Source organism: Urocampus carinirostris, chromosome 8 (assembly GCF_059441175.1).
Source record: "Urocampus carinirostris isolate Australia breed hairy pipefish chromosome 8, RoL_Ucar_1.0, whole genome shotgun sequence".
In the NCBI taxonomy this organism is placed as follows: domain Eukaryota; kingdom Metazoa; phylum Chordata; class Actinopteri; order Syngnathiformes; family Syngnathidae; genus Urocampus; species Urocampus carinirostris.
In genome coordinates, this window is record NC_142356.1 from 1,950,461 (window position 1) to 1,974,524 (window position 24,064).

Sequence of the window (24,064 nt, forward strand, 5' to 3'; positions counted from 1 at the left end):
AGAGAGAGAGAGAGCGAGAGAAATACAAGTACAGTGTCTTTGTGAGCAGCACCTGGCTTTGGCAACATCAAGTGGATATATTTCAACCTGCAGCTTGTTTTTCTCTTGCGCTTCTCTGGGTGTTGTCTGGCGGGCCAGATTCAATCCCTTAGCGGGCCTGATCTGGCCCACGGGCCGCCTGCTTGACACCTGTGCCTTAGGCAATAGTAGATTTGGGGACGCCCTGGATACTTCATTATTTGTGTAACCACTACATCTCATACCGTCTTTTACATCGTTAGAGTCCCCAGGGGTTCGCATAAGGGTTCACAATTTGGACCACGGGCCCAGGTTTGGACATCGATCCCATTTTTTCATTTATGAATAAATATGCAGAAATACTACAAAAATAAAACGACTGTACCCTGGATATACTACAGGTACACAACATAAATTCTACCGATAAATAGAACATTAATTCATTCATTCATTATCTGTACCGCTTATCCTCAGTAGGGTCACGGGAGTGCTGGAGCCCCTCCCAGCCGTCTTCGGGCAGTGGGCAGGGGACACCCTCAACTGGTTGCCAGCCAATCACAGGGACAGACAATTGACTTGCTCATTCACACCTAAGGACAATTTGGACCGGCCAATTAACCTGACATGCATGTTTTTGGAATGTGGGAGGAAACCTACACAGGCACGGCGAGAACATGCAAACTCCACACAGGAGGTTCGATCTCATCTAAAATCATAAACCTACCATAATACTACAGAATACACTAAAATAATACAGAAACACTACGGATATTCCAGAAAAATTCTAATCCTGGAAATACAAGAGATACTAATACTTAAAGATAATACTATAGAGCAGTGGTGTCAAACAGGCAGCCCGCGGGCCGGATCAGGCCCGCTAAGGGATTGAATCCGGCCCGCGAGACAACACTCAGAGAAGCGCAAGAGAAAAACAAGCTGCAGGTTAAAATATGTCCACTTGATGTTGCCAAAGCCAGGTGTATTTATTTATCTCTCTCTCCCTCTCTCTCTCCCTCACTCTCTCTCTCTATTCCTTTTCCTTTTCATCTTGCTCTCTTTCTCACTCTTTCATGCTCTGTCTCTCCTTTTCTCTTTCTTTGTTCCTCTTTTTCTTTCTTTGTCTTTTTACATTCTTTTGCCCTCTCTTCCTTTTTTCCTTTTCTCTTTCTCTCCCTCTCTCTTGCTTTCCCCTTCTCTCTTTCTCTCCTTCTCTTTTTTTCTGTCCTTATCTATTTGTCTTTGGATTTGTTTCTTTCTACCTGTCTTTCTTTCCCCCCCTCTCACTATTTCTCTTTTTATCTCATGTTCTCTCTCTCGTTCTCTTTCTCTTTTCTGTCTTTCTCTTTCCCTTTTCTCTCTTTCTTCCTTTCATTTTTCTTTGTGCCAGCCTCTGTCTTTTTCTCTCCCTCTCTTTCTCTTATTTATTTCTCTTTTTTTCCCCTTTTCTCTCCAATTTACTAGTCAGGCCCACGAGATAATGTTTGTTCTATCGTGTGGCCCCCGAGTTCAAATGAGTTTGACACCCCTGCTATAGAGTAATACTACAAAAGACTCTGAGGTTTTTTGAGGGTCTCCAAAGAATAAATGGATGGAATCTGCTCGAAGCGCACTGCACAGTCACGCGTCCTCACTGCGCACGCGCAGACCATCGTCCACCAGCAAAGGTGGCCCGCCCCCACCCGGGTCCCGAACTGAACCTCTCCCGATCCGCTTCGGTTCCCCGTTCGCGTACCGCAGCGGGCGGGACCTTACCCGCCGCTCCTCCTCTTCCGCCTCTTCATCGGGAAATCGGCGCCAGGAGCCGCATCCACGCGCACACGTCGCCCGAACAGGCTTTGCGTCGAACCTGGTTCCGATCCGGAGAAGAGGAGTGGGTCGCTCCGACGGGAGAACCCTGCTCCGAACCGAACGCACCGGCGTTTTGTCCGCACTGCAGCGCAGCGCAGCGCCAAAAGCGTCGAGTTAGCGGACGAGCGCCGCGACCACTTCCTGCACGCTCTTTCACAATAAAAGGGAAAACGAACCGCTCCTCGGACTTGTGTTTCCGGGAACAGAAACGTGGCTAAAACGAATAAAGGACAGGATAGGCCTAAATAGGATGGAAAAACTCAAATATTTTGGGGAACAACACAGCGTCTTGAAGTGGTTCAGTCCATTTGATTCCCGGCACAACTTTCTAAATGTAGTTGTGTAGTATCACTGTTGTTCTATTTTTTTTGTAGACTTTCTGCAGTCACACATTTCTGTAGTATTTCTGTAGTACTACTGCAGTTATATTTATGTAGAATGTCTGTTTCTGTACTTTTTTTGGTACTATAACAGTGATACTACGTAAATACTACAAAAAATAAACTACAGAAATACTACAACAATAATACTACAGAAATACTACAAGAATGCTTCTACAATAATAGTGTAGTACAAAAATGCTAATAATAATAATAAAATAAAAACAATATCCCAGTAATACTGGAACACTAATACTATAATTTTTCACACAAGAGTACTGCTGGAAGTGTGAATTTCCCTACAGGGATGAATAAAGTATCTACCTATCTAGACATCTATCTAGACATCTATCTATCTATCTAGATAGATATCTAGACATCTATCTAGACATCTATCTATCTAGATATGTAGACATCTATCTATCTAGACATCTATCTAGACATCCATCTATCTATCTATCTGGAAATCTATCGATCCATCTAGACATCTATCTACTAGACATCTATCAATCTAGACATCTATCTATCTATCTAGACATCTATCAATCTAGACATCAATCTAGACATCCATCTATCTAGACATCTATCAATCTAGACCTCTATCTATCTATCTAGACATCTATATATCTAGACATCTATCAATCTAGACATCCATCTATCTAGACATCTGTCTATCTAGACATCCATCTATCTAGACATCTATCTACCTAGACATCTTTCTATCTATCTATCTATCTAGACATCTATCTATCTAGAAATCTATCAATCTAGACATCTATCTAGACATCCATCTATCTAAACATCCATCTATCTAGACATCTATCGATCCATCTAGACATCCATCTAGACATCTATCTAGACATGTATCCATCTAGACATCTATCTAGACATGTATCCATCTATCTAGACACCTATCTAGAAATCTATCAATCTAGACATCTATCTATCTAGACATCTATCCAGACATCTTTTTGGGTAGTGGGATTTTTGTAGTATTCTTGTAACACAGTCATACCTCTACTTACAAAAGTCCCCAGATACAAACGTCTCAAGTTACAAAGTACCCCAAGGGGAAAATATGTCCTCAAATTACAAAGATAATTCAGGACAAAAAGTCAAAAATACAGTGTGCTCCCAGAGTTCTACCTGGAAATGTCATGTTACCATGTTACCATGGCGCTCAATTGGCCCAGCCCGTGTGGCGCCAGCTGCGGCTCGTTGACAGATTGGCTTTCCGTCTATTTAAGCTCAGTTCTCTCATTCTTCCTTTGTTAGTCCGTCAACGAACCTCTGCCCCGCTAGACGTGGGTTCTGACTCGGTCCTGGTTTCCTGTAGGTATTTCCTGTCCGGTACTATTCCTGTTTATTTTTGTCCTGTTTATTACCGGTTTCCAGTTTTGTTCCCGTCTATTTTTGTCCTGTTTATTATTCTCTCCAGTTTTTGTTCCCGTCTATACTATCCTGTTTATTTTCGATATCCTGTTTCATTAGATAGATAGATAGATAGATAGATAGATAGATACTTTGTTCATCCCCAAAGGGAAATTCACATTTTCAATCCTGTCTGTCCTGTCCTGTTCGGTATCGACCCCATCTGTCCGATATCAACTCGGGCAATTGGAATCGATCCCTTCGGTCTCTGGTTTCCTGTCTTTTCATGCCAGACCGCTGTCTAACGTGCATGACTCCCCATTTCCCGTGAAATAAAATGCTTGTGTGAGTTATATTATGCGTTTGGGTCCTGATCCTGTTCTGGTTCCTGACATTCATATCCTGATGCTCTCTTACGATTTATTTTAAAAATATATTATACATTTGCAGGGCTTGGAACGGATTAGCGCCTATACATTTAAAAGGTGTCTCGACTTACAAATGTTTCAGGTTACAAAGCGACGCGCGGAACAAATTCAATTCGTAAGTAACAGTAACCCTGTGTCCGAGGTCGTATTTTTTTGTATATCTGTAATAAAGAACAGAGAAAGATGCCGAAAGAATCGTCTGTGTTATTTAACTGATAAATCAAATTGTTATTTACACAAACAATCTTCGTTTCTCCTTTCTGTGAGTCGATAGGTGCAGTGTAGTTTCTAAGCTTTATCGTCGCTTATCAATTGCAATCATTAATAGTTATTCATAATCTATTGTGATGTTCAGTCATTATCTAGTGCGCTAAGCATGATCAGAATTAGCGGTTGATTTTATTTTGGTAGGGAGTGACGGCTTCCGGTTGCGTTTATTTGCGAAATGAGGGAGCTCCCGTGTCCCAGCCGAGCGGCCAGCAAGTGAACGCACCTGGCTAAAAGAACGCTTCTTTCCCGTCCCGTGACGTCACCGCAAACGGGAGCGTGCACAGAACCACGAATCCATACCTTCGTTTTGGGTGGCGTCGGGGGCGCGCCTGGACAGGAACCGTCGCCATCTTCATCTTCTTCTTGCTCTTCATCGTCTCTCACGCTCCATCTTTCTGCAGCATCAGCATCAACTCGTGTGCGCATGCGCCCCATCCGGGACACCGACCGCGCCTTCACCAGTCCGGCAAGGGGAGCAGGAGCGCCCTCTGTCGATAGGGATCTGAAAGCCCTGGCACGCAAAGCTCCTTTCTGATTGGACAGGGCGGCGGAGACGACTGATTGGCATTGCGGGTCTTGGGGGAGCGGCTCTTTTGGCTAGACTCATTGAAAATAGACTTTTCTTTCGGCTCCCAAACGACTCTCCAGGTTGTTTTGTTGTTTATGGAGCTAGAATCCAAATATGAACAATGTTATGTAACAGTAAAGGTCTTGAACAGTGGTAAGCCACCCCCTAGTTGTTCACCTCCAAGAGTTGGCCTCTAGAGCCGTTTCGTTCGGAGACGATACTTCACAGTCTTGTAGGGGAGCTGACTCCCGTCTTTCGCTTCTAAGAGCCGGATCAACGAAGCGTTTGGTACGCTATTTCGAAAGGAGCCGGCTCCTGTCATGTATATCATGGACTCCACTTATAAATCCAATACGTTCACTAATAAAACATCGCTATCCTGAAGCTGGCCGCTGTCACTCACTTCCAAGAGCCGGCCAATAAAGTCCTTTCATTCGCAAACGTCACATCCCAGTCTTGAATGGGAGCTGGTTCTTGACTGGTAGGGAGCCAGATCCCGTCATTCACGTCACTGTCTCCCCGTTGCTCACTTCTAAGAGCCAGTTCATAGAGAGGACACGTTCGCCAACAACACATAACTATCTTAAAGGGAGCCGGCTACCGCCGTTTACTTTCAAGGGCCCGCTCCGAGAACCGCTATGTTCGCCAACGACACAGCAGATGGAGCATCAGCGTCCCCAATTGGGCAGACCGTTGCCTACGTCACATTGCGGAAGTGCGTCCAAGATGGCGGCGCAGGTGGAATTGCAGAAGCTGGATCCATTCCCGTCTTATTTATGTCCTTTCTCGTCGCTTCTCGCATCCAAATGGCAGCTCCGGCGCCTTCTCCGCGACCACCCGGGGGCCCCGACCGTCCTCTTCACTCCGCGGGGGACACACAAGTCCGCCGTCCTCCTCCGCCTCCAGGAACTCGGCGACGAAGAACCGGAGCAACAGCCGCCACTTTCGCCACCTGACCCGGTGAAGCTCTTCGCCAGCGGCTCCTTCCTTCGCCGCCGCGGCCTCCCGGCCCGGGGGGTCCTCGGCACCGTGCGGCCATTCACGCCCGTGGACCTGGACCAGGTGGTGGTGCTGTTGGCCCGCGGTGACGCTGAGGAGCTAGTCGGGGACTTGCTGGAGCTGTGCCGGGACGGTGGCTGCTTGCTAGCCCGCACAGGAGAACCGCTGGACGGGGGCCGACTTGGGCAGGTGAGCGACGGCTAAATACTGTACGGAACAGGGCCGCTACCAGGGAAGGGGGCAGGTGGCGGCTGTGCCCACCTACAGAAAACTGGATGGAGCGATGAGTGCAGTCTAAAAGAAAAAGGAGTAAAAATAAGAAACAATAAAGCAAGAAAAAGTAGTAAAAAGTGGCGTACATTTACAAGAAAGAAGACAGAATTGAAATCCCCAATGTATAGTATTTGACCACTAGATGGCACTGTGTTGTTTGCTGTGAGCGAGTGATGCCAGACAAACACGGTGCCAACCTCTAGGTAGGGATTCCACTCTATAAAATAAATACACATATCCCCACCTATGATTTTCTTTGATAAAAATAAGCATTAATATGATCACACATTTTTGGCTAGTATTTAAATCAATGTTTTGTTTTTTGTGGGTTTTTTTTGTACCACTATGAGGTGCTATTTATCACACGCTGTTTCTTTAATAGTCTAACATAGCAGTATAGCGATTGCAGAACATTTGGTATTAGGCCAAACACCAAATGTTGGTCTGCCAACTCAAAAATACTACAGAAATGCAACTACATGAATACTGCAAACTTACTACTACAGTATTAGTATAATACCAAATTATAACTACAAAAATAGAATTACAGCAATACCACAAACACAATACTATAAATACTACGACAAAATGCGATAATACTGCTAAAGAAACACCACAAAAATAGAATTACAGTAATTATATAGAAATACTACTACAAAATTACTACTACAGTAGTTTTACAAACCAACTATATAACTAAATATCAATATTTAGTGCTTAAAACGAGGACCTTTTGAATTATTTTGTTTTTTAATTCCTAAAAGAAAGAAGAAATATGACAGAAATCAGACAGAAATACAACTACAGTAATACTGCACTACAAAAATACTATATAACTAAATATTACATTAAGAATTTAAAACAGGGACCTAACATATAATTGTTTTAATTCTGATAAGAGAAAAATAGTACAGAAAATCTACAAAAACACAGAAATCCTACAATATAAATACTACAGAAATCATACTGCAGAATTACTGCAAAAATACCACATATAAACTACAAAAACACCTATAATAGGAGTATAATACAAAAATCCTACCACACAAAAAATACTACTACAGTAATACCAGAAAAAAACCCTACGACAGAATTACTACAATAATGCCAAACAAATACTACAAAATGCTACTATCTGTACAATAATACTTCAAAAAAACTCTATGACAAGAATGGGTTGCAGTATTAGTATTACAGAAAAATGCTACAAAACTAAAATTCCAGCAATAATACAGAATTACTACAACGGAAAAAATCTCAAATTAATACGACAGTAATGCCACACAAATACTATAAAATATTAGAACAACAATATTACAAAAATCAGCTTACACAAAATTTTGCTACAGTATTTGTATGATACAGAAACAGTTGCACAAAATTCCAGCTACATAAATAATATAAGCTCACTACTCCTGTAATACTATAACAGTCATACTTCGGAAATACTACAACAATCATACGACAGAAATACTACAAGAATGCTTCGACAATAATAGTGTAGTACAAAAATGCTCAAATAAATAAATAAATAAATAATAAAATAAAAAACAATATTCCAATAATACTATAACACTAATACTATAATTTTTCACACAAGGATACTGCTGGAAGTGTGAATTTCCCTACAGGGATGAATAAAGTATCTATCTATCTAGACATCTATCTATCTCTTTCTAGACATCTATCTATCTAGACATCTATCTATCTCTTTCTAGACATCTATCTATCTAGACATCTATCTATCTCTTTCTAGACATCTATCTATCTAGACATCTATCTATCTCTTTCTAGACATCTATCTATCTAGACATCTATCTATCTAGACATCCTTCTAGACATCTATCTATCTCTTTCTAGACATCTATCTAGACATCTATCTATCTCTTTCTAGACATCTATCTATCTAGACATCTATCTATCTAGACATCCTTCTAGACATCTATCTAGACATCTGGACATTGAGACATCCATCTATCTAGACATCTATCTTTCTAGACATCTATCTCGACATATATCTATCTACATCTATCTAGCAACTATCTAGACATCTATCTAGACAACTATCTCTATCTCGACATCTATCTAGACATCTATCTCTATCTATCTAGATATCTATCCATCTAGACATCTCTCTAGACATCTATCTTGACATCTATCTAGACATCCTTCTATCTAGACATCTATCTATCTAGACATCTATCTCGACATATATATCTATTTATCTATCTAGCAACTATCTATCTAGACATTTATCTAGACATCTATCTAGACATCTATCTAGACATCTATCTATCTCTTACTAGACATCTATCTATCTAGACATCTGGACATTGAGACATCCATCTATCTAGACATCTTTCTAGACATCTATCTATCTAGACATCTATCTTTCTAGACATCTATCTCGACATATATCTATCTACATCTATCTAGCAACTATCTAGACATCAAGACAACTATCTCTATCTCGACATCTATCTAGACATCTATCTCTATCTAGATATCTATCTATCTAGACATCTATCTCTATCTATCTAGATATCTATCCATCTAGACATCTATCTTGACATCTATCTAGACATCTATCTCGACATATATATCTATTTGTCTATCTAGCAACTATCTATCTAGACATCTATCTAGACATTTATCTAGACATCTATCTAGACATCTATCTAGACATCTATCTATCTCTTTCTAGACATCTATCTATCTAGACATCCATCTAGACATCTGGACATTGAGACATCCATCTATCTAGACATCCATCTATCTAGACATCTTTCTAGACATCTATCTATCTAGACATCTATCTTTCCAGACATCTATCTCGACATATATCTATCTACATCTATCTAGCAACTATCTAGACATCTATCTAGACAACTATCTCTATCTCGACATCTATCTAGACATCTATCTCTATCTATCTAGACATCTATCTACCTAGACATCTATCTCTATCTATCTAGATATCTATCCATCTAGACATCTATCTTGACATCTATCTAGGCATCCTTCTATCTAGACATCTATCTATCTAGACATCTATCTAGACATCTATCTTGACATATATGTCTATCTATCTATCTAGCAACTATCTATCTAGCAACTATCTATCTAGACATCTATCTATACATCCATCTATCTATCACAGCAGTACTATGGAAATAAAGTATTACGAAAATCATAGTACAGAAATGCTACAGAAATCATTTTTATATTGTTTAAATTGGGAAAAAGTTGTAGTTCAGGACATCAAATGGTATTCTGGGTGTATTTTTCATCAGGCGCTGGTGTTGTGGTGCAGCCCGGTGAAGCAGGGGCGTGTCACCCCCGAAACGAGCCTGGTCCTCACCCACCGCGGCCCCCTCGGACCGGAAGCTGGACCCTTGGCGCCCAGGGAGCTCCGGCTTTGCGCCTCGGACTTTGCCCGCCGGGCCGCCCTCCTGGGCCGGGGTCTCTCCCTCCTGGGGGCGGGGCAGGGGCCCGACCCCTTCCCGGAGGAGGAGGAGCTCCGGTTGCCGGTCCGCGTGGAGGACGTGCGCCGGCAGCCGAGGACGGACGTCGCAGACGGGGACGCCGGTCTCTTCGTCACGGTCTCCACGCTGCTGAAAACGGGGCTTTTCCACGGGGAGTGGGTCAAGATGCGGCCGGCGGACCGAGATGGGGCCTGGCGGCCGGCCCGAGTGACCGCCGTGGCTTCCGATTGGCCGGGAGACGGCGCTGTCGTTTCCCGGGTTTTGTGGTTCAACGTGAGCGGAGGACGGCAAACTCCTGACGCCGGCTGCCAGTTCAGGCTCAAGGTAACCATGTTCGATTTCGGCCCTCTCTTCTGCCTGGCAGGCAGGATGCTGCAGCAGGCCGGAAAGAGAGAGTTGCCGAAAGTCTTCCTTTCTGTCAGTCACGCAAAGAAGTATAAATTTAGAGCACAGGTGTCAAACATCCCAGCCGGATCGGACCCGCCGAAGGTTTTTTAATCTGGCCCGCAGGACAATGCCGAGGGAAGCACGAAAGAAAAATGAGCTGCAGTTTTATCAATTTGTCTGAAGCAAGGCGCCGCTCTCGAGTCAACCAGAGCTGTATTTATTTCTTTTGATCTTTTTCCTCTCTCTTTCTCTGTCCTTTTGTCTCTCTTCTCTTTCTTTCTTTCTTTTTCTCTGTCTCCATTTCTTCCTGCCTTCTCTGTCCCCCCATTTTTTCTGTCTCTATTTCCCTTTTCTTTTTTTCTTTTCTTTCTCTTATCTTTCTCTCTCTGTATTTCTCCCTCTTTGTCTCTTTCCCGCTCTTATTATTTTTGTCACTTGTTCTCTGTCTCTGTCCCTATTTCTTTTTCCACACACTTTCTCTTGCTCAGTCTCTTTGTTCTTCTTTCTCGTGCTCTTTTTATCATTTGTTTCTTTGCTTGTCTCTTGCCTTTTCTCTCTTTCAATTTCTTTCTTTCTCTTTTTCACTTTCTCAATCTCTCTTTCTCTTTGTCTCTCTCACTGTCTCTTTCTTTATCATGTTTTTCACTTTTTTTTCTTTCTCCCTGTCCTTCTCTCTCTCTCTCTCGATCTCTATTTCTTTCTTTCCCTCTATTATCGTCTATTTCTGTCTTTCTTTTTCTTTCTCCCCTTCTCTCTCTCTTTCCCCTTTCTCCCTTCCTCTTTAATGCACTAGTGCCGCCCCTGTGAGCTTCTTTTTCTACAATATGGCCCCCCGAGCTCCAACGGGTCTGACACCCGTGACTTAGAAAGTTGCCGAGGGCACCGGGTGGGTTAGAGAGAAGGGGTGCGGATTTTTCCCAAACCCCGGCCATCTAATCACAGCGCAGGCGGGGCGGGACAAATATCGCGACGACCGGGATGACTGACAGATATCCGTAGTGCAAATACAGACTATGGAGCTTGCAATCATTTTCTATCATGAGAACTCTAAGAGGTAACTCCACAATCTCTACTTTAGAGGTGGCGGCAACAGCCTCCAGAGGGCGCCATCAACTCCGCCTCTTCCTGTGGCTCCGCCTCCCCGCCCCCGGCGGGCGAGCTCCACCTACAACCGGTGGCGACGCCCGCAAAATGGCGCCCGGACGCTTCCGATCGCCTGCTGGCGGCGCACTTTGCCGTGCCCAGGTGAGTGTCGTTGTGCCGGGGGAAGGCCCCGCCCACTTTTGCGACGTCATGCCGAGGAGAAAGCCGCGCCCACTTTTGTGATGTCGTGCCCGCAGGCTGGTGGCCTCGGGGGACGTCCTTCTGGTTCCTGTCCCGAATGGCATGGACCAATCGGAGGGAAGCGCTCTCTGCAGGTGATTGATGGGATTGGTTGCTTAAAGGGAAAGAGAGAGAGAAAACAAAAGAGGGGGAAAGAAAGCTAGAAAGAGAGAAATGGGAAAGAGACGGAGAGATCAAGAGTCCGATTGCAATAGAGAGAGTGAGAAAGATCTAGAAAAAGAGACACGGGTAGAGAGTTACCGAGCGATAAGAGAGATAATGAAAGAAAAACTACAGATAAAAAAGAGAAAGAAAAAAGAGACTGATCAAGAAAAAGTGAGACAGCGAAAGAGAGAAAAAAGGAAAGAGAATGAAAGAGAGAAATGAAATAAAATAATCTGCATTTCTATAGCGCTTTTCAAGTCAATGACTTCCCAAAGTGCTTTACAGTGTGCTTCACATTTCCCAATAGCGGCCTTGTATTGCAGCCATGCTAACCTGCTTATTGGGGGTATTAGGGGTTCAGTGTCTTACCCAAGGACACTTCGACATGTAACACGGACAAGCCGGGATTCGAACTGGGATCCCTTGATCCCAAGACGAGCGCTCTACCTCCTGAGCTACTGCCGAGAGAATAGGAGAGAAGATGAATGCCGAGGAGGACAGAGAGAATGAGGAAAGAAAGGGCACAAAAGAGTAACGAAGAGGAGGACAGAGAGGGCGATAGAAAGATAAAAAAGAAAGAAAGAAGAGAGAGAGAAGCAGAAAGAAAGAGAAAACAAAAGAGGGGGAAAGAAAGCTAGAAAGAGAGAAATGGGAAAGAGACAATGAGATCAAGAGTCTGATTGTCATAGAAAGAGGGAATGAGAAGAGAGAGTGAGAAAGATAGAGAAAAAGAGACAGTCACAGAGCGATAAGAGAGGTAATGAAAGAAAAACTATGGATAAAAAGGGGAGGGAGAGAAAAAATACTGATAAAGAAAAAGTGAGACAGCGAAAGAGAAAAAAGGAGAGACAATGAAAGAGAGACTAGGAGAGAAGATGAATGACATGGTGGACAGAGAGAATGAGGAAAAAAAGGGAACAAAACAGAAAAGAGTAATAAAAAGGAGGTCAGAGAGAGAGAGAGATGGATAAAAAAGAAAGAGACAGAACAAAAGAGAGAGAGAATCAGAGAGAAAGGGAGAAAGAAAGCTAGAAAGAGAAATGGGAAAGAGAAAGAAAGACGAAGACGAGAGAGAGTATGAAAAGAGAATAAGAGAGATGAATGACGAGGAGGACAGAGAGAGTGAGGAAAGAAAGGGAACAAAAGAGAGAAGAGTAATGAAGATGAGGACAGAGAGAGGGATAGAAAGATAAAAAAGAAAGAGACAACAAAAGAGAGAGAGAAGAGAAATTACTGCTACGGTTGCTTCTAGAGTGGCGCCTGGTTTCGGCAGCACCAAGTGGACAAATGGATCTGCAGCTCATTTTACCGGCACACAAACGCAACACGGCAACAACGAGCCGCTACGACAGGCTTCTTTTCCTTTGTCTTCTGACCAGCGCGAGTATTCTTTTGCTTCCAGGCTAAGCCCCGCCCACTTCATACCTCACCATATCGAGAAACAAACGAAAGGCTCTATTGTACACGAAATGCTTATATTTTTCCGAAACGTGCTGTAAAAATCCATTTCGATCGGTTCGTTTTTTCCGAAAACGGCATCCTAAATGAAAAGAGCGAGAGGAAGAGGCGGGGCAAGAGGCGGAGCCCTCACTCTTTGTCTTTTGCCAGATGTCGGGCGTTCTTGGTGCAGAAGGTGCTTCCTCTCCGGCAAGAAGATAAAGAAGACGGCGACATGGAGTTCTTCCTGGCTGACGGAACGCACACGTCCCTCTACACGGTGACCTCGCCATCTCGCCCGTCTGACCTTCGACTCGTCAACTCTGACCTCTAAGCTCACGGTGCCTTCAGGGGCCGCCCGTCAACAGCTTGGTGCCCGGCGGGGGGGCGGAGCTATGGAGCGGCCAATCGCCTCCCGGTCTCGAGCGCTGGGTGGACGCCGTTTGCCGCGTCCTGGGCCCGCACAGAGATGGGTAAGGAGCGTCTGGTCGGTCGGTCGTATTGTGGGCGTGGCTACGAGACGCCATCATGCCATGTTTGTTTTTCAGTTGCAAAAACCTCCCGCCAAATTCAAACGGGTGACCTGTGTTAGGAATTAAATATTAAAATGAATCGTTAACCAAATTGTTCAAATTAGTTATCTCACTCAATTAACTAAACACAACCTACATTCACCTAACAATGAGCGCTCTTTTTTTGATGGAAAAGATGGACAAGAGACCGGCATTTACACACGGGGGCAGATTTAATATCTTAAACAATTTAACTAAGTGAACTCCATCGTAATCGGTCGACGTAGTGTCGTCTCTGACAAGCCTCCTTTCTCGTTCTCTCGCTTTCTTCTCTCGGCCCACGTTTTTCCGCAAGCTGGTGTGCCGGCTCCTCCCATGGGCATGCCAGGGAAGCCCCCCCCTCGGGCTTCACCACCTCCTCGCCGAAGGGCGTCGCGATGTCTGTCCTTGTGCGTCTGGTCTTCTCCGTCAGCACTCACAGGAATTCTGTTATCAGAAATACGTCTGATGCATTCCACACAGCCTAACCTTCTAATATACCTTGAAGAAAAACAGTCAGTGAATATCTTGCATTAAACTCAATAATTGTATCTTGTATTCAATTGTATAAAAATCCTTTATAGTCAAATGTATAAAATCCTTCCTCTGCGTGAATCGTTCAAATCAGGTCAAGGGGAGCGCGGGCGCGTTTGACTTCGGGGAATTTTTTATATTTAAATTTCCCAGGGTAAAGTGCCATTGTGCCTCCACTACACTAGAGGGCATTGGCGTTCTCAGGGACAGAGTGTGTTAATTACATTTAGCCACCACGCGGTTCATTCATTATTGAGTATGAAATCTAGACGAGATGTGTAGCAGGCCCTCAAGGGGGATTTCTTCTTCTGTGGGGAGGCGTGACATATAATAATTGAGGGCTGTTTTGTGCTGTTTTATGTGGCGCCTCCCATAGATCACCGAAACACCTCCGGATTTATTGGGATCGTACAGTATTCTGAAAACATCCTCCTCACCCATATAACCCCTCCCCCATTTCGGTGCCCTGTTTTTAGGGTGGCCCTCCCGGCGTGTCGACTTCTGGTAGATGGGCCGGCGGGAAGCGGAAAAACCACGGCGGTGGTGGCTGCCAGCTCCAAGCTCCATCTACAGCTCATTAAGGTGCAGACACGCATCCTCATAGGTCAAGGGTGGGCAAACTGCAGCGTGCCGACCGAATCCGGCCCACGAGACAAAGTTGAGTGAAGCGGAAGGAAAAAATAAGCCGCGTCACGTCAAACCGCGGATTAAAATACAGCGATACCTCTACTTACAAATGTCATTGGTTTCCCGGGTGACGTCGTTGTGAATGGAAACACGTTTCTTCGGAGCAGAGCGTATCTGGGCCTCGCCCCAAAAATATACACAAAAGCACAGATAAGTTTGACGGAGTGGGAGACGTCATTTATTGATATTCGTCAGCGTTCAAACGGCGTTCTCATTCGTCTAAGAGACAATCAGCTTTCTTATACCCTCCGGAGCAAAAACATCACGTCAGACATATCACGTGTTGCTTAGTGCGTCCTCTCCTGATGACGCGCTTGTTTTTCTCAAAGTGCATGCTTCCAAGAATTGACAGTGTTCCTCTCAGAATCGACCCATCTGAGCCAATACCGTTTTGCAATCGTCCACATGTTTCTCATCAAAAGTCGCCGTGACCCAGCCAATTTCCCGTCAGCTTCGCAAGTTGTTCTAAACCAAGCTGAGTATTATTGCTTCGCTGACCTTTAAACCCGGGAGAAACAAGTCTGGAATTTCCTGTCTAAACCAATGTGTCCTCATTATCTCAATAAGCTCTGACTTCATTACTCCACGACAGTTTTCCCTTTGAAATGAACAGGATGCATCCGTTCCAAAGTCATCAAATGCAACCAAACCCCCGTTAAATCAACCGTAACTGCCATGGAGGTCCACTGGTGTTTAGTCAATGTTCATAAATATACCCACAGATAAAGTTGAGCTTTATTGACCCGGAACATTTTCAAATGAACGCAACTGAAGGAAAATGATCAAATGTAAAAAAGTGGGCGGAGCTATGGTCAGAAGATTCCTAAAAAAACACATAAAACATCGATTCAAATATTCACACATCGACAAAAAAAATGAAATACAAAAAAACTATTTTATCTTTTTTCACACTAAACAGATTTCAAGTCGAACGACTACACAAAATACCCGAAAATGCAAAACAATCAAATATGAATTCAAAATATTAATTTCTTAATTAATGAATTGCAAAACAAATTACATTTATGTTTCAACTCATTTCGACATACTGAAAAACATTCTTCAAAAAATGGAGATAAGTCCATACCGAGATAGAGGATACCGCGGCGAACTGGTTTGACTTGATCGATTTGCCGTTTGGTGATAGTCAGTGTATACCGGATGGTACCCATCACTGACAAATTTGCGTTTTTCCGTACGGATTTTCCTGTACGTCGTACACGTCTCAAAATGCCTAATAAACATACTTTGTACGGCAAAAACGTACAGCTTGACAGGTATGTGTTAGCAGCAAGATAGCAACTTGTTTTAGTTATCAAACTCCAGAAGAGCTTTCATGGCTCTACGGGTCAAAAGGGTTCCCTTCAACTGGCGTATACTAAACATTCAATCCATCAATAAGCTGTTTTGATTCTTTGGCTTGTCTCTGTGCAAATGTTTCGGCCCCCCGACCATCGGCCATTTCGTCCCCTTCGTGTTGTAGGTGGACTGCGCCGGTTTGTGCGGCGACACTCCCGCCGCCATCGAGTCGCGCCTGAAGTCGTGCACTGAAAGCGCCGAAGCCCTGCGTCCTTGCGTCTTGCTGCTTCGGAACCTGCAGCTCCTTGTGCGGCCGGGAGGGGGCCCCCGGGAGGATTCCCGCGTCCGGGCGGCTCTTTGCCACCTGCTCCACGCTGCCCCCGCCGGGTAAGGAGCGGCATCACGTGGGCAGGGCTTTGCTTTGATTTTTTGTTTTTGTTTTTTGGGGTCAGGTTGGCTGTGGTGGCCACTGTGCGAGAAGCGCGCCGGCTTCCCGTGAGCGTCGCGTCAGCGTTCGTCCACCGGGTGGCGCTAAAGATCGCCACCGAGGACGAACGCCTGGCGATTCTGACCGACTTGGGTCGCCACGTGGACCTGGACCGGGACGTGGACCTGGAGGGCCTCGCCAAAGTCACGGCTGTGAGTCCGCCGATGAGACGCCGTGTTTCACATACGCAGATAGATCCTGGATCAAAATTAGCTTTTTCTTTCCACGGTCTTTAGCCTGCCCTTACCTATGAAAGGCTGTATTGAAAAAAACTATTTAAATCCGAGCCGAAAATAAACCTGCGTAATGCGACTCGGGATCCATGTACACAATCAGTGATTGACTCCTGGAAAGAGAAGTCATACATTTACTACTCTTTCACAATGTCTAATCATTGGCCATAGTAAATGACACAGGTGCAAAGGTTTTAAACGACTCTTCGCCAAATGGCCTCTTTTAGAAACGGCGAGACCCTACTCTCAGAAAAATGTGTAAAATACAATGTTTAGCGGTTGCAGCGGGGACAAAACATTGGGAGTAAAAAGAGAGCATAGGCATCCATATTTCAAGAACAGCTTTTGAAGCACATTTGACATGTTTGCTAAGGGCTTACCTATTTCCATTATCCATTACTGTGGCCTATTTTCCTTCAGGGTTTGGTGTTAGGCGACCTGCGGGCCCTATCGGTGGAGGCGGCTCGCGCGGCGTGCAGACGGCTGGCGCCCCCCGCAGGGTGAGTTCGGCCCATGCGCCCACGTCGGCCATCTTGTTTTTGAAGGCGGCCCTTTTGTTTCAGCGAGCGACAGGAGGACTGGCGGGCCAGCGGCGTGGCCATCCGCCAGCAGGACTTAATGGCGGCCCTGCAGGATTTCAGGGAGGTCAGGGCCCGGGCTGCCGGGGCCCCCCAGGTGAGCCCGGGGTGGTCCCGCCTTCTTCAAGGGGCAGTGTGTATGATCGGACCGAGACACGTCGCCTTATCATTGGTCAGGGCAACTAAAAAGGTGGACGGCAAAGCACAGACACAAATGCAAACTACAGGGACTCGACAGGACCGATTTTCCTTTCCCTTTTGTTTTACATTTATAGAAACTATGGAAACTTAAAGTGACCAAAATGCAACATTTTTCTATAAAAAGATCAAATAGAAAAACGGAACAATGGCAATTGTATAATACACTTTTAAAAAATGATGTGCAGAATGTGACCTAAAATTGGGCATTTATCTATTAAAGCAACACCAAAATCCGAAGAATCGTTCGGGAGGCAAAAGAGTCAACTCTTTTTTTTGAGCTGAGCCCAAAGAGCCGGAATTCCGTCACTAAATGTTGAGCTTGTATAATACATTTTTTACCAACGATGAAATTTATGACATACTTCGACATCACAACTGGTAATATATCCATGAGCTTTTTCGACCGTGGAGCTACTTTTTGCGACGGGGGGTCGCCCACTTTCGCATATCTGAAATGGCAACTTACAGTATCAGGTTATAACTATGTTGATTCTACGTTATTACCAGGTTCACTTCTTGAAGTACAAAGAAAAAAATGGAGAAAAATAAATAGAGAGAGAAATGAAAGGGATAATAGAGAAAGGGAAAGAGAAAATGAAAGGGAGATAGAAAAGAGATTAAGAGAGAGAGAGAAGGATAAAAAGTAAAGCAGAAAGAAAGAGGGAAAGAGAGGAATATTAAATGAGGGAGAGAAAGCAAGAGAGGAAAAGAGGAAGATAATGATAGAAAAAGAGATTAAGAGAGAGGGAAAGATAGGAAGATGATGATGAGAGAAAGAGAAAAGGGCGAAAGAAAAAAGAAAGGAAATAAGTTCCACGGACAGACTGAGATCATTTCTTCCTCATGCCATAAGGCTCTTTAACTCCACCCGGGGGAATAAAAGCAAAATTGTGAATTTCCCTATGGGGATGAATAAAGTATCTATCTTGACATCTATCTATGTAGACATCTATCTATCTATGTAGACATCTAGCTATCTACCTCTCTAGACATCTATCTATCCATCTAGACATTTATCCATCTCTATCTATCTATCTCTATCCATCCCTGTCTATTTCTCGAGGATGTAGGCTTAATTTGACTCAGTCAACCACCCAAATTATCCTCTTACTGAAAAAATAACAATGACCAAGCGTTGTTGGGGTCCTCAGGGGGTACCCGGGTGCCCGCTGGCACCAGGTCGGAGACCCCATCCCCCCACCTCCCGGACGAAAGCAACCGAAACAGTCCGAAGAGCCGTTCTGGCGCAAAAAGAGCCGGCTCTTTGAAGCGAGCCGTTCGTCTAAAACCGGCCCTGACTCCGCTTCCGTACCCACAGATCCCGTGCGTGCGCTGGGAGGACGTGGGCGGTCTGGAGGACGTCAAGAAGGACATCCTGGACACGATCCGAGTCCCGCTCCAACTGGGCTCCCCGGACCTGAACCTGGCGAGGACCGGAATCCTGCTGCACGGTCCGCCCGGCACCGGCAAGACTTTGCTCGCCAAGGCCGTGGCCACCGAATGCTCCATGACGTTCCTCAGGTGAGGGAGCTAAGCCCCGCCCACAAACGTCCGCCTCACTTCCTTCCGACCAATCGGGACCTCTTTCTCCCTCTTTTCAGCGTCAAAGGCCCGGAGCTGCTCAACATGTACGTGGGACAAAGCGAGGAAAACGTCCGAGAAGGTCAACGCAAAGTCTCATCTCGGTTTAGCATACCTGTTTGCTTGGATCCCTTAAGGGCAGGGGTGGGGTGGTCATGACACCGGGCCCTTTGGTGCCTCTTGGGCAAGTACACCCTGACGGCGCTCATCCCTCCCCAGGCCTACACGGTATTTAAACAAGTAGCAATCGTCCAATTTATCCTGCTAGAAAAACTGGCCATTTGGAGACGACCAGTTTACAGGTTTAAAACCTTTGCAACAGTGTATTTTACCGTGGCCAACTTTTAGACATTGTGAAAGAGTTGTAAATGTTTGACTTCTCTTTCCAGTAATCAATGATTGTGCACACTTGCGTGTGTATATCACACTCAAAAACGAATCCCAGGTTGCATTTCTGCACGTTTGTTTTCGGCTCTGATTTTAATACAGCCATAAAATTACTTTGGAATTTCATTGGCTATCCAATGTGTCAATCAACGTTTGAATTGGTCACAGATTTGGTCATAGTCCCTCATAGATTGTCACAGGCTAAGGACCGTAAAAAAAAAAAAGCTTGCAATTGGTCAAGAGTGATGTCAATCGAAAGGTCAGAGGCTAACGGCCATATTGGAAATCATCTGACAAGTCTGTTTACTTTTAAAAGGGAATTATGGGGCGAAACAAAATGATTGTCATGATGCAGAAATGCTTTTAGGTGTATTTTCTCAATATCTGTAGGCATTCTGGTGAGTTTTGGAGTCAATATTTGACTGCTTGGATTCACTGAACTCTCCTGAATGTGAAAAAAATCTGTATGCAGAGAATCATTTCATGGGCTGACTTTATTGGTGAGCTATCCCGCTTTATAGGATCTTGTTCTTGACTGACGGCGATTTTCCTGTGATGAGTACATTTTGAACCGGTCATCATATCTCGAATCTTAACAGTTTAAATATGTGGCTGGTGACATCGACAGCCCGCCGGCGGGCCCCGGAACCTTTAAGGCGTTGACTCATTAGAAAGTAGAAACACAGGTTTTCCTGTTTGGAGAAAACTGAATTGCAGCCGAAGAACACCATACTGGTTGTGAAGCATGGTGGTGGAAACATCATGCTTTGGGGCTGTTTATCTGCATAGGGACCAGGTCAAGGGAAAAATCACCGGGGCCGTGTATGGATAGATTTTCAATGAAAGGCAAGAGTATTGAAGATGAATGTGGCCTTATGTTTGACACCCCTGAACTAGACGATGACGGTAGTAGCGCTGAAATGCGATGGGCTTAAGGGAAATCACATCCTTGTTTTTTTTTTTTGTTTTTTTTTTGCGCGCAGTATTCGAGAGAGCGCGAGGGGCGTCGCCGTGCGTGATCTTCTTCGACGAGCTGGACTCTTTGGCGCCCAGGAGGGGGCGCAGCGGCGACTCAGGCGGGGTGACGGACAGGTGAGCACCCGCCCACTTTGACCCACCCGTTCCTGACGCCGACTTCTGATTGGCCAGGGTGGTGTCCCAGCTATTGGCCGAGCTGGACGCCCTGGACGCCGCGGCTAAAGTTTTCGTCATCGGCGCCACCAACAGGCCGGACCTGCTGGACCCGGCTCTACTTCGGCCCGGGAGGTCACTCTTTCGTTTTCTTGCTCCTCTCAGCAGAACCTAGGGTATAAGCGGCGTACCGATGAGTTGTTTTTGTGCAGGTTCGACAAGCTGGTTCACGTGGGGATCGACCGGGACCCCGAGTCACGGATGCAAGTACTTCGGGCTGTCCTCAGAAAGTAAGTGGGCGGGGTCCCGCAAATACCCCATTTCATGGACTCACATTATAACATTATAACCCGGTGCATTTCATTGAGTGGTAATGCTTAATGTCTTAAAGAGACAGTGTGTAATATTTACTACCTCCCGGTGGTACAACACTTTCATTCAAGAAAAAGACACCAAGTGGAGAAATGTGTATTTCTTAGTTGAATCCCTACTTAGGTCGCCGCCATGTTTGTCTGGCATCTTGCTGCTCCACGGTGTTCTTGCCACTGGTTTTCCTTCACATTAGACCAAAGCCGTCACATTCATTTGAGCTCTGGGGCCACATGGTCGAAAATAACTCTTGTGGGCCGAACTAGTAGAATGAAGAGAACAAGAAAGAAGACAGAAAAAAAAATAAGAATGAAAAAGAATAGGAGAAAGGAGGAGAGAGAGGGAGAAAACGAGAGATGGAGAAGCGAAAGGGTGCAAAAGATGGAGACTAAGAAACAAGAGGGAAAAGGAGAGTAAAACAAAAGGAAGAGGTAAAAAAGGAGAGATGGGGAGAGAAAGAAAATGGAAAAAGAGGGATTTAAAAAAAGGAAACGGAGAAAGAAAAGGAGTGAGAAAGAGGGAGAGAGTAAGAGAGAAAGTAATACAGCTCCAGTGACTGCAAGTTGTGCCTGGCTTTGTCGACATCAAGTGGACATATTTGAAACTGCAGCTGATTATTCTCATGTGCGTTTATGGGTGTTATCTTCTGGGCCAAATTAAAAACTTTGGGGGACGGGCCTGACCTGGCCCGCGGGCCACATGTTTGTCACCTTTGCATTAGACAATACAGTGCCGTCTAGTGGTCCGTTACTACACACTGGGGCTTTAAGAGTACCACATTTTCTGGACTATAAAGCACACCTACAAGTCAAATGTTCGGATGTGAGCTTTATAATCCATTGGGTTTCTATTTTCTCTCTCTCTTTCTCTCGCTTTCTCTTTCACTCGTTCTCTCTCTCTCTGTCTCTCTCTCTTTATGTCACTTTTTCTCCCTCTCTCTATGTCTCTCTTTTTCTTTCTCTCTCTCTTTCTTTCTCTCTCTCTTTCTCTCTCTCTCTCCCCTCTTCCCTCTCTCTTTCTTTCTCTCTCTCTCCTCTTCCCTCTCTTTCTCTCTCTCCCCCTCCCTCTCTTTCTCTCTCTCTCCCCCTCCCTCTCTCTTTCTCTCTCTCCCCTCCCTCTCTCTTTCTCTCTCTCTCTCCCCTTCCCTCTCTCTTTGTCCCCCCCTCCCTCTCTCTTTCTCTCTCCCCCTCCCTCTCTCTTTCTCTTTGTCCCCCTCCCTCTCTCTCTCTCTCTGTAGTTGTATTTCGCTCGTATTTTCGCAGTATTATTGTAGATGTATTTTTGTAGTATAGCTGTAGTAGTTTTTCTGTCTTACAATGTAACTGTAGTAGGATTTTTGTTCTATGAGTCGTATTTTTTTCTTTTTTGAATGAAAACAAACTAATATATGAGGTCACTGTTTTAAGCATTAAATTGGATATTTATTTTCGGAGTATTGTAGTTGTATTTTTGTTGTCACTTTGAGTTATGATTTTTGTAGTATTTCTGCTGTATTTTCTAGTATTTTTGTCGGATTTTTATAGTATTACTGTAGTAGTATTTATGTATTTCTGTTTTTTTGTAGGATTTTTTTGTAGTAGTATTTTTGTTGTATTTATCTGGTGTTTTGGTAGTATTACTGTAGTAGTATTTATGTATTTCTGGAGTAAGTCTTTTGTAGGATTTCTTTGAAGTAGTATTTTTGTTGTATTTATCTAGTGTTTTGGTAGTATTTCTGTAGTATGTTTATTAAACATGAGAGCAAAACGGTATACTAGGTCCTTGTTTTTAAATACTATATTTTAGTAGTTATTTTGTGGTATTTTTGTATTAACTTGGGCGTAGTATTGTATTATTACTGTCGTAGATTTTCTGCATGAATTTTTGTAGTAGTAGTTATGTTTGTTATATTTCTGTAGTATTTGTATTCATTATGGGGTCTGTCCTGTGATGGGTGTCTTTCAGTTTCCAGCTGGACGCCTCATTGGACTTGAGTCAGGTGTTGTCACGTTGCCCCGCCCACATGAGCGGCGCCGACATGTACGCCCTGTGCTCGGACGCCATGACGGCCGCCATCAAGAGGATGACGGGCGGGGCCTCCGCGCTCCCGGCCAACCAGACGTCTCTGTCTGCTCAAGATGCGGACAGCGAAGACTCTGCGCTGTGCCTGACTGCCGCTGACTTTGATGCGGCGCTCGGGGATGAGGGCGTGGCGTCGCGTTGGCTGTCGTAAGCCCCGCCCGCTTTTTCTAATTTGTTCAGCGTGCCGTGCGGTCTAAGCACACCAAGCTTTCTCGCCGGGAGGCCAAGGCCCTGGGTTTTTCGGCCTTCTTTGTCCCCATTGTCCAAGGGGGCAAAGGCCAACCAGAGCCCCCCTTCTGGGCAACTGTCCAGAAAAAGAGCAGGCGCTTGCGCTTTTAAATGCGGATGAGATCATCGATCATTAGAGGCGTGTCCTGTCAAAGTTTCCTGTTGACGCTTTTCAAAATAAAGTTATGAAATGACTGATCGAACAAAAGGTCAAATTTCATTCAGACACGACACAAAATAAATCTCTGGCATGATTCGTGACGACAAACGTGGGCATCTAATTCATCTTTTGATTATAAATGAACACCTACACATTTTTATTTTACAGCTGGAGAATCCGCTCACTTCCTGTAGATCACAGGTGTTAAACAGGCGGCCCGCGGGCCAGATCAGGCTCGCTAAGGGATTGAATCCGGCCCTCAAGAAAACACTCAAAGAAGCGCGAGAGAAAAACGAGCTGCAGGTTGAAATATGTCCACTTGATGTTGCCAGAGGCAGGCGCCACAAACAAAGAGACTGTACTTGTATTTCTTTCTCTCTCTCTCTCCCACCCCTTTTGTCCCACTCTTTGTCTTTTTCACTCTCTGTGTCTCTCTTTTTCTCTTCCTTTGTTGCTCTTTGGCTCTTTCTCTCTCTGTGTCTTTTTAACTTCTTTTGCCCTAATTTCCTTTTTTCCTTTTCTCTCTTTTCTCTTTCTCTCTTCCTACCCCTCGCGCTTTCTTTTCTCTTTTCTCTTCTTCTGTCTTTCTATTTCTCTGTGGATTTCTTTCTTCCTCTCCCTTTCT

The 24,064-nt window shown here is 44.7% G+C and overlaps 2 protein-coding genes across 4 annotated transcripts in view; one reads left to right on the forward strand and one right to left on the reverse strand.

Annotated features, from left to right (window-relative positions):
- Positions 1-4,749, reverse strand: part of ttbk1a (tau tubulin kinase 1a) — a 31,894-nt gene extending 27,145 nt beyond the window's left edge. Inside the window, exon 1 of one of the 3 annotated variants that reach the window (XM_088341278.1) lies at positions 4,616-4,749. In XM_088341278.1, coding sequence (XP_088197404.1) covers positions 4,616-4,741 — 126 coding nt within the window. In that variant the 5' untranslated portion in view covers positions 4,742-4,749. Of the gene's footprint in view, positions 1-1,770; positions 1,961-4,615 lie in introns of those variants that run through there. The other 2 variants (XM_088341279.1, XM_088341280.1) reach the window with 2 other exon arrangements.
- An 812-nt stretch (positions 4,750-5,561) lies between these two features.
- pex6 (peroxisomal biogenesis factor 6) lies at positions 5,562-23,487 on the forward strand. The gene is made up of 17 exons (XM_088341281.1): positions 5,562-6,071; positions 9,449-9,964; positions 11,106-11,272; positions 11,368-11,445; positions 13,124-13,232; positions 13,304-13,425; positions 14,514-14,619; positions 16,208-16,410; positions 16,476-16,662; positions 17,164-17,243; positions 17,307-17,418; positions 18,841-19,043; positions 19,124-19,185; positions 20,474-20,582; positions 20,640-20,756; positions 20,834-20,911; positions 22,935-23,487. The coding sequence occupies exons 1-17, from the start codon at positions 5,610-5,612 to the stop codon at positions 23,200-23,202; spliced, it is 2,979 nt and encodes a 992-aa protein (XP_088197407.1). The 5' UTR covers positions 5,562-5,609; the 3' UTR covers positions 23,203-23,487.
- The last annotated feature ends 577 nt before the right edge of the window (positions 23,488-24,064 follow it).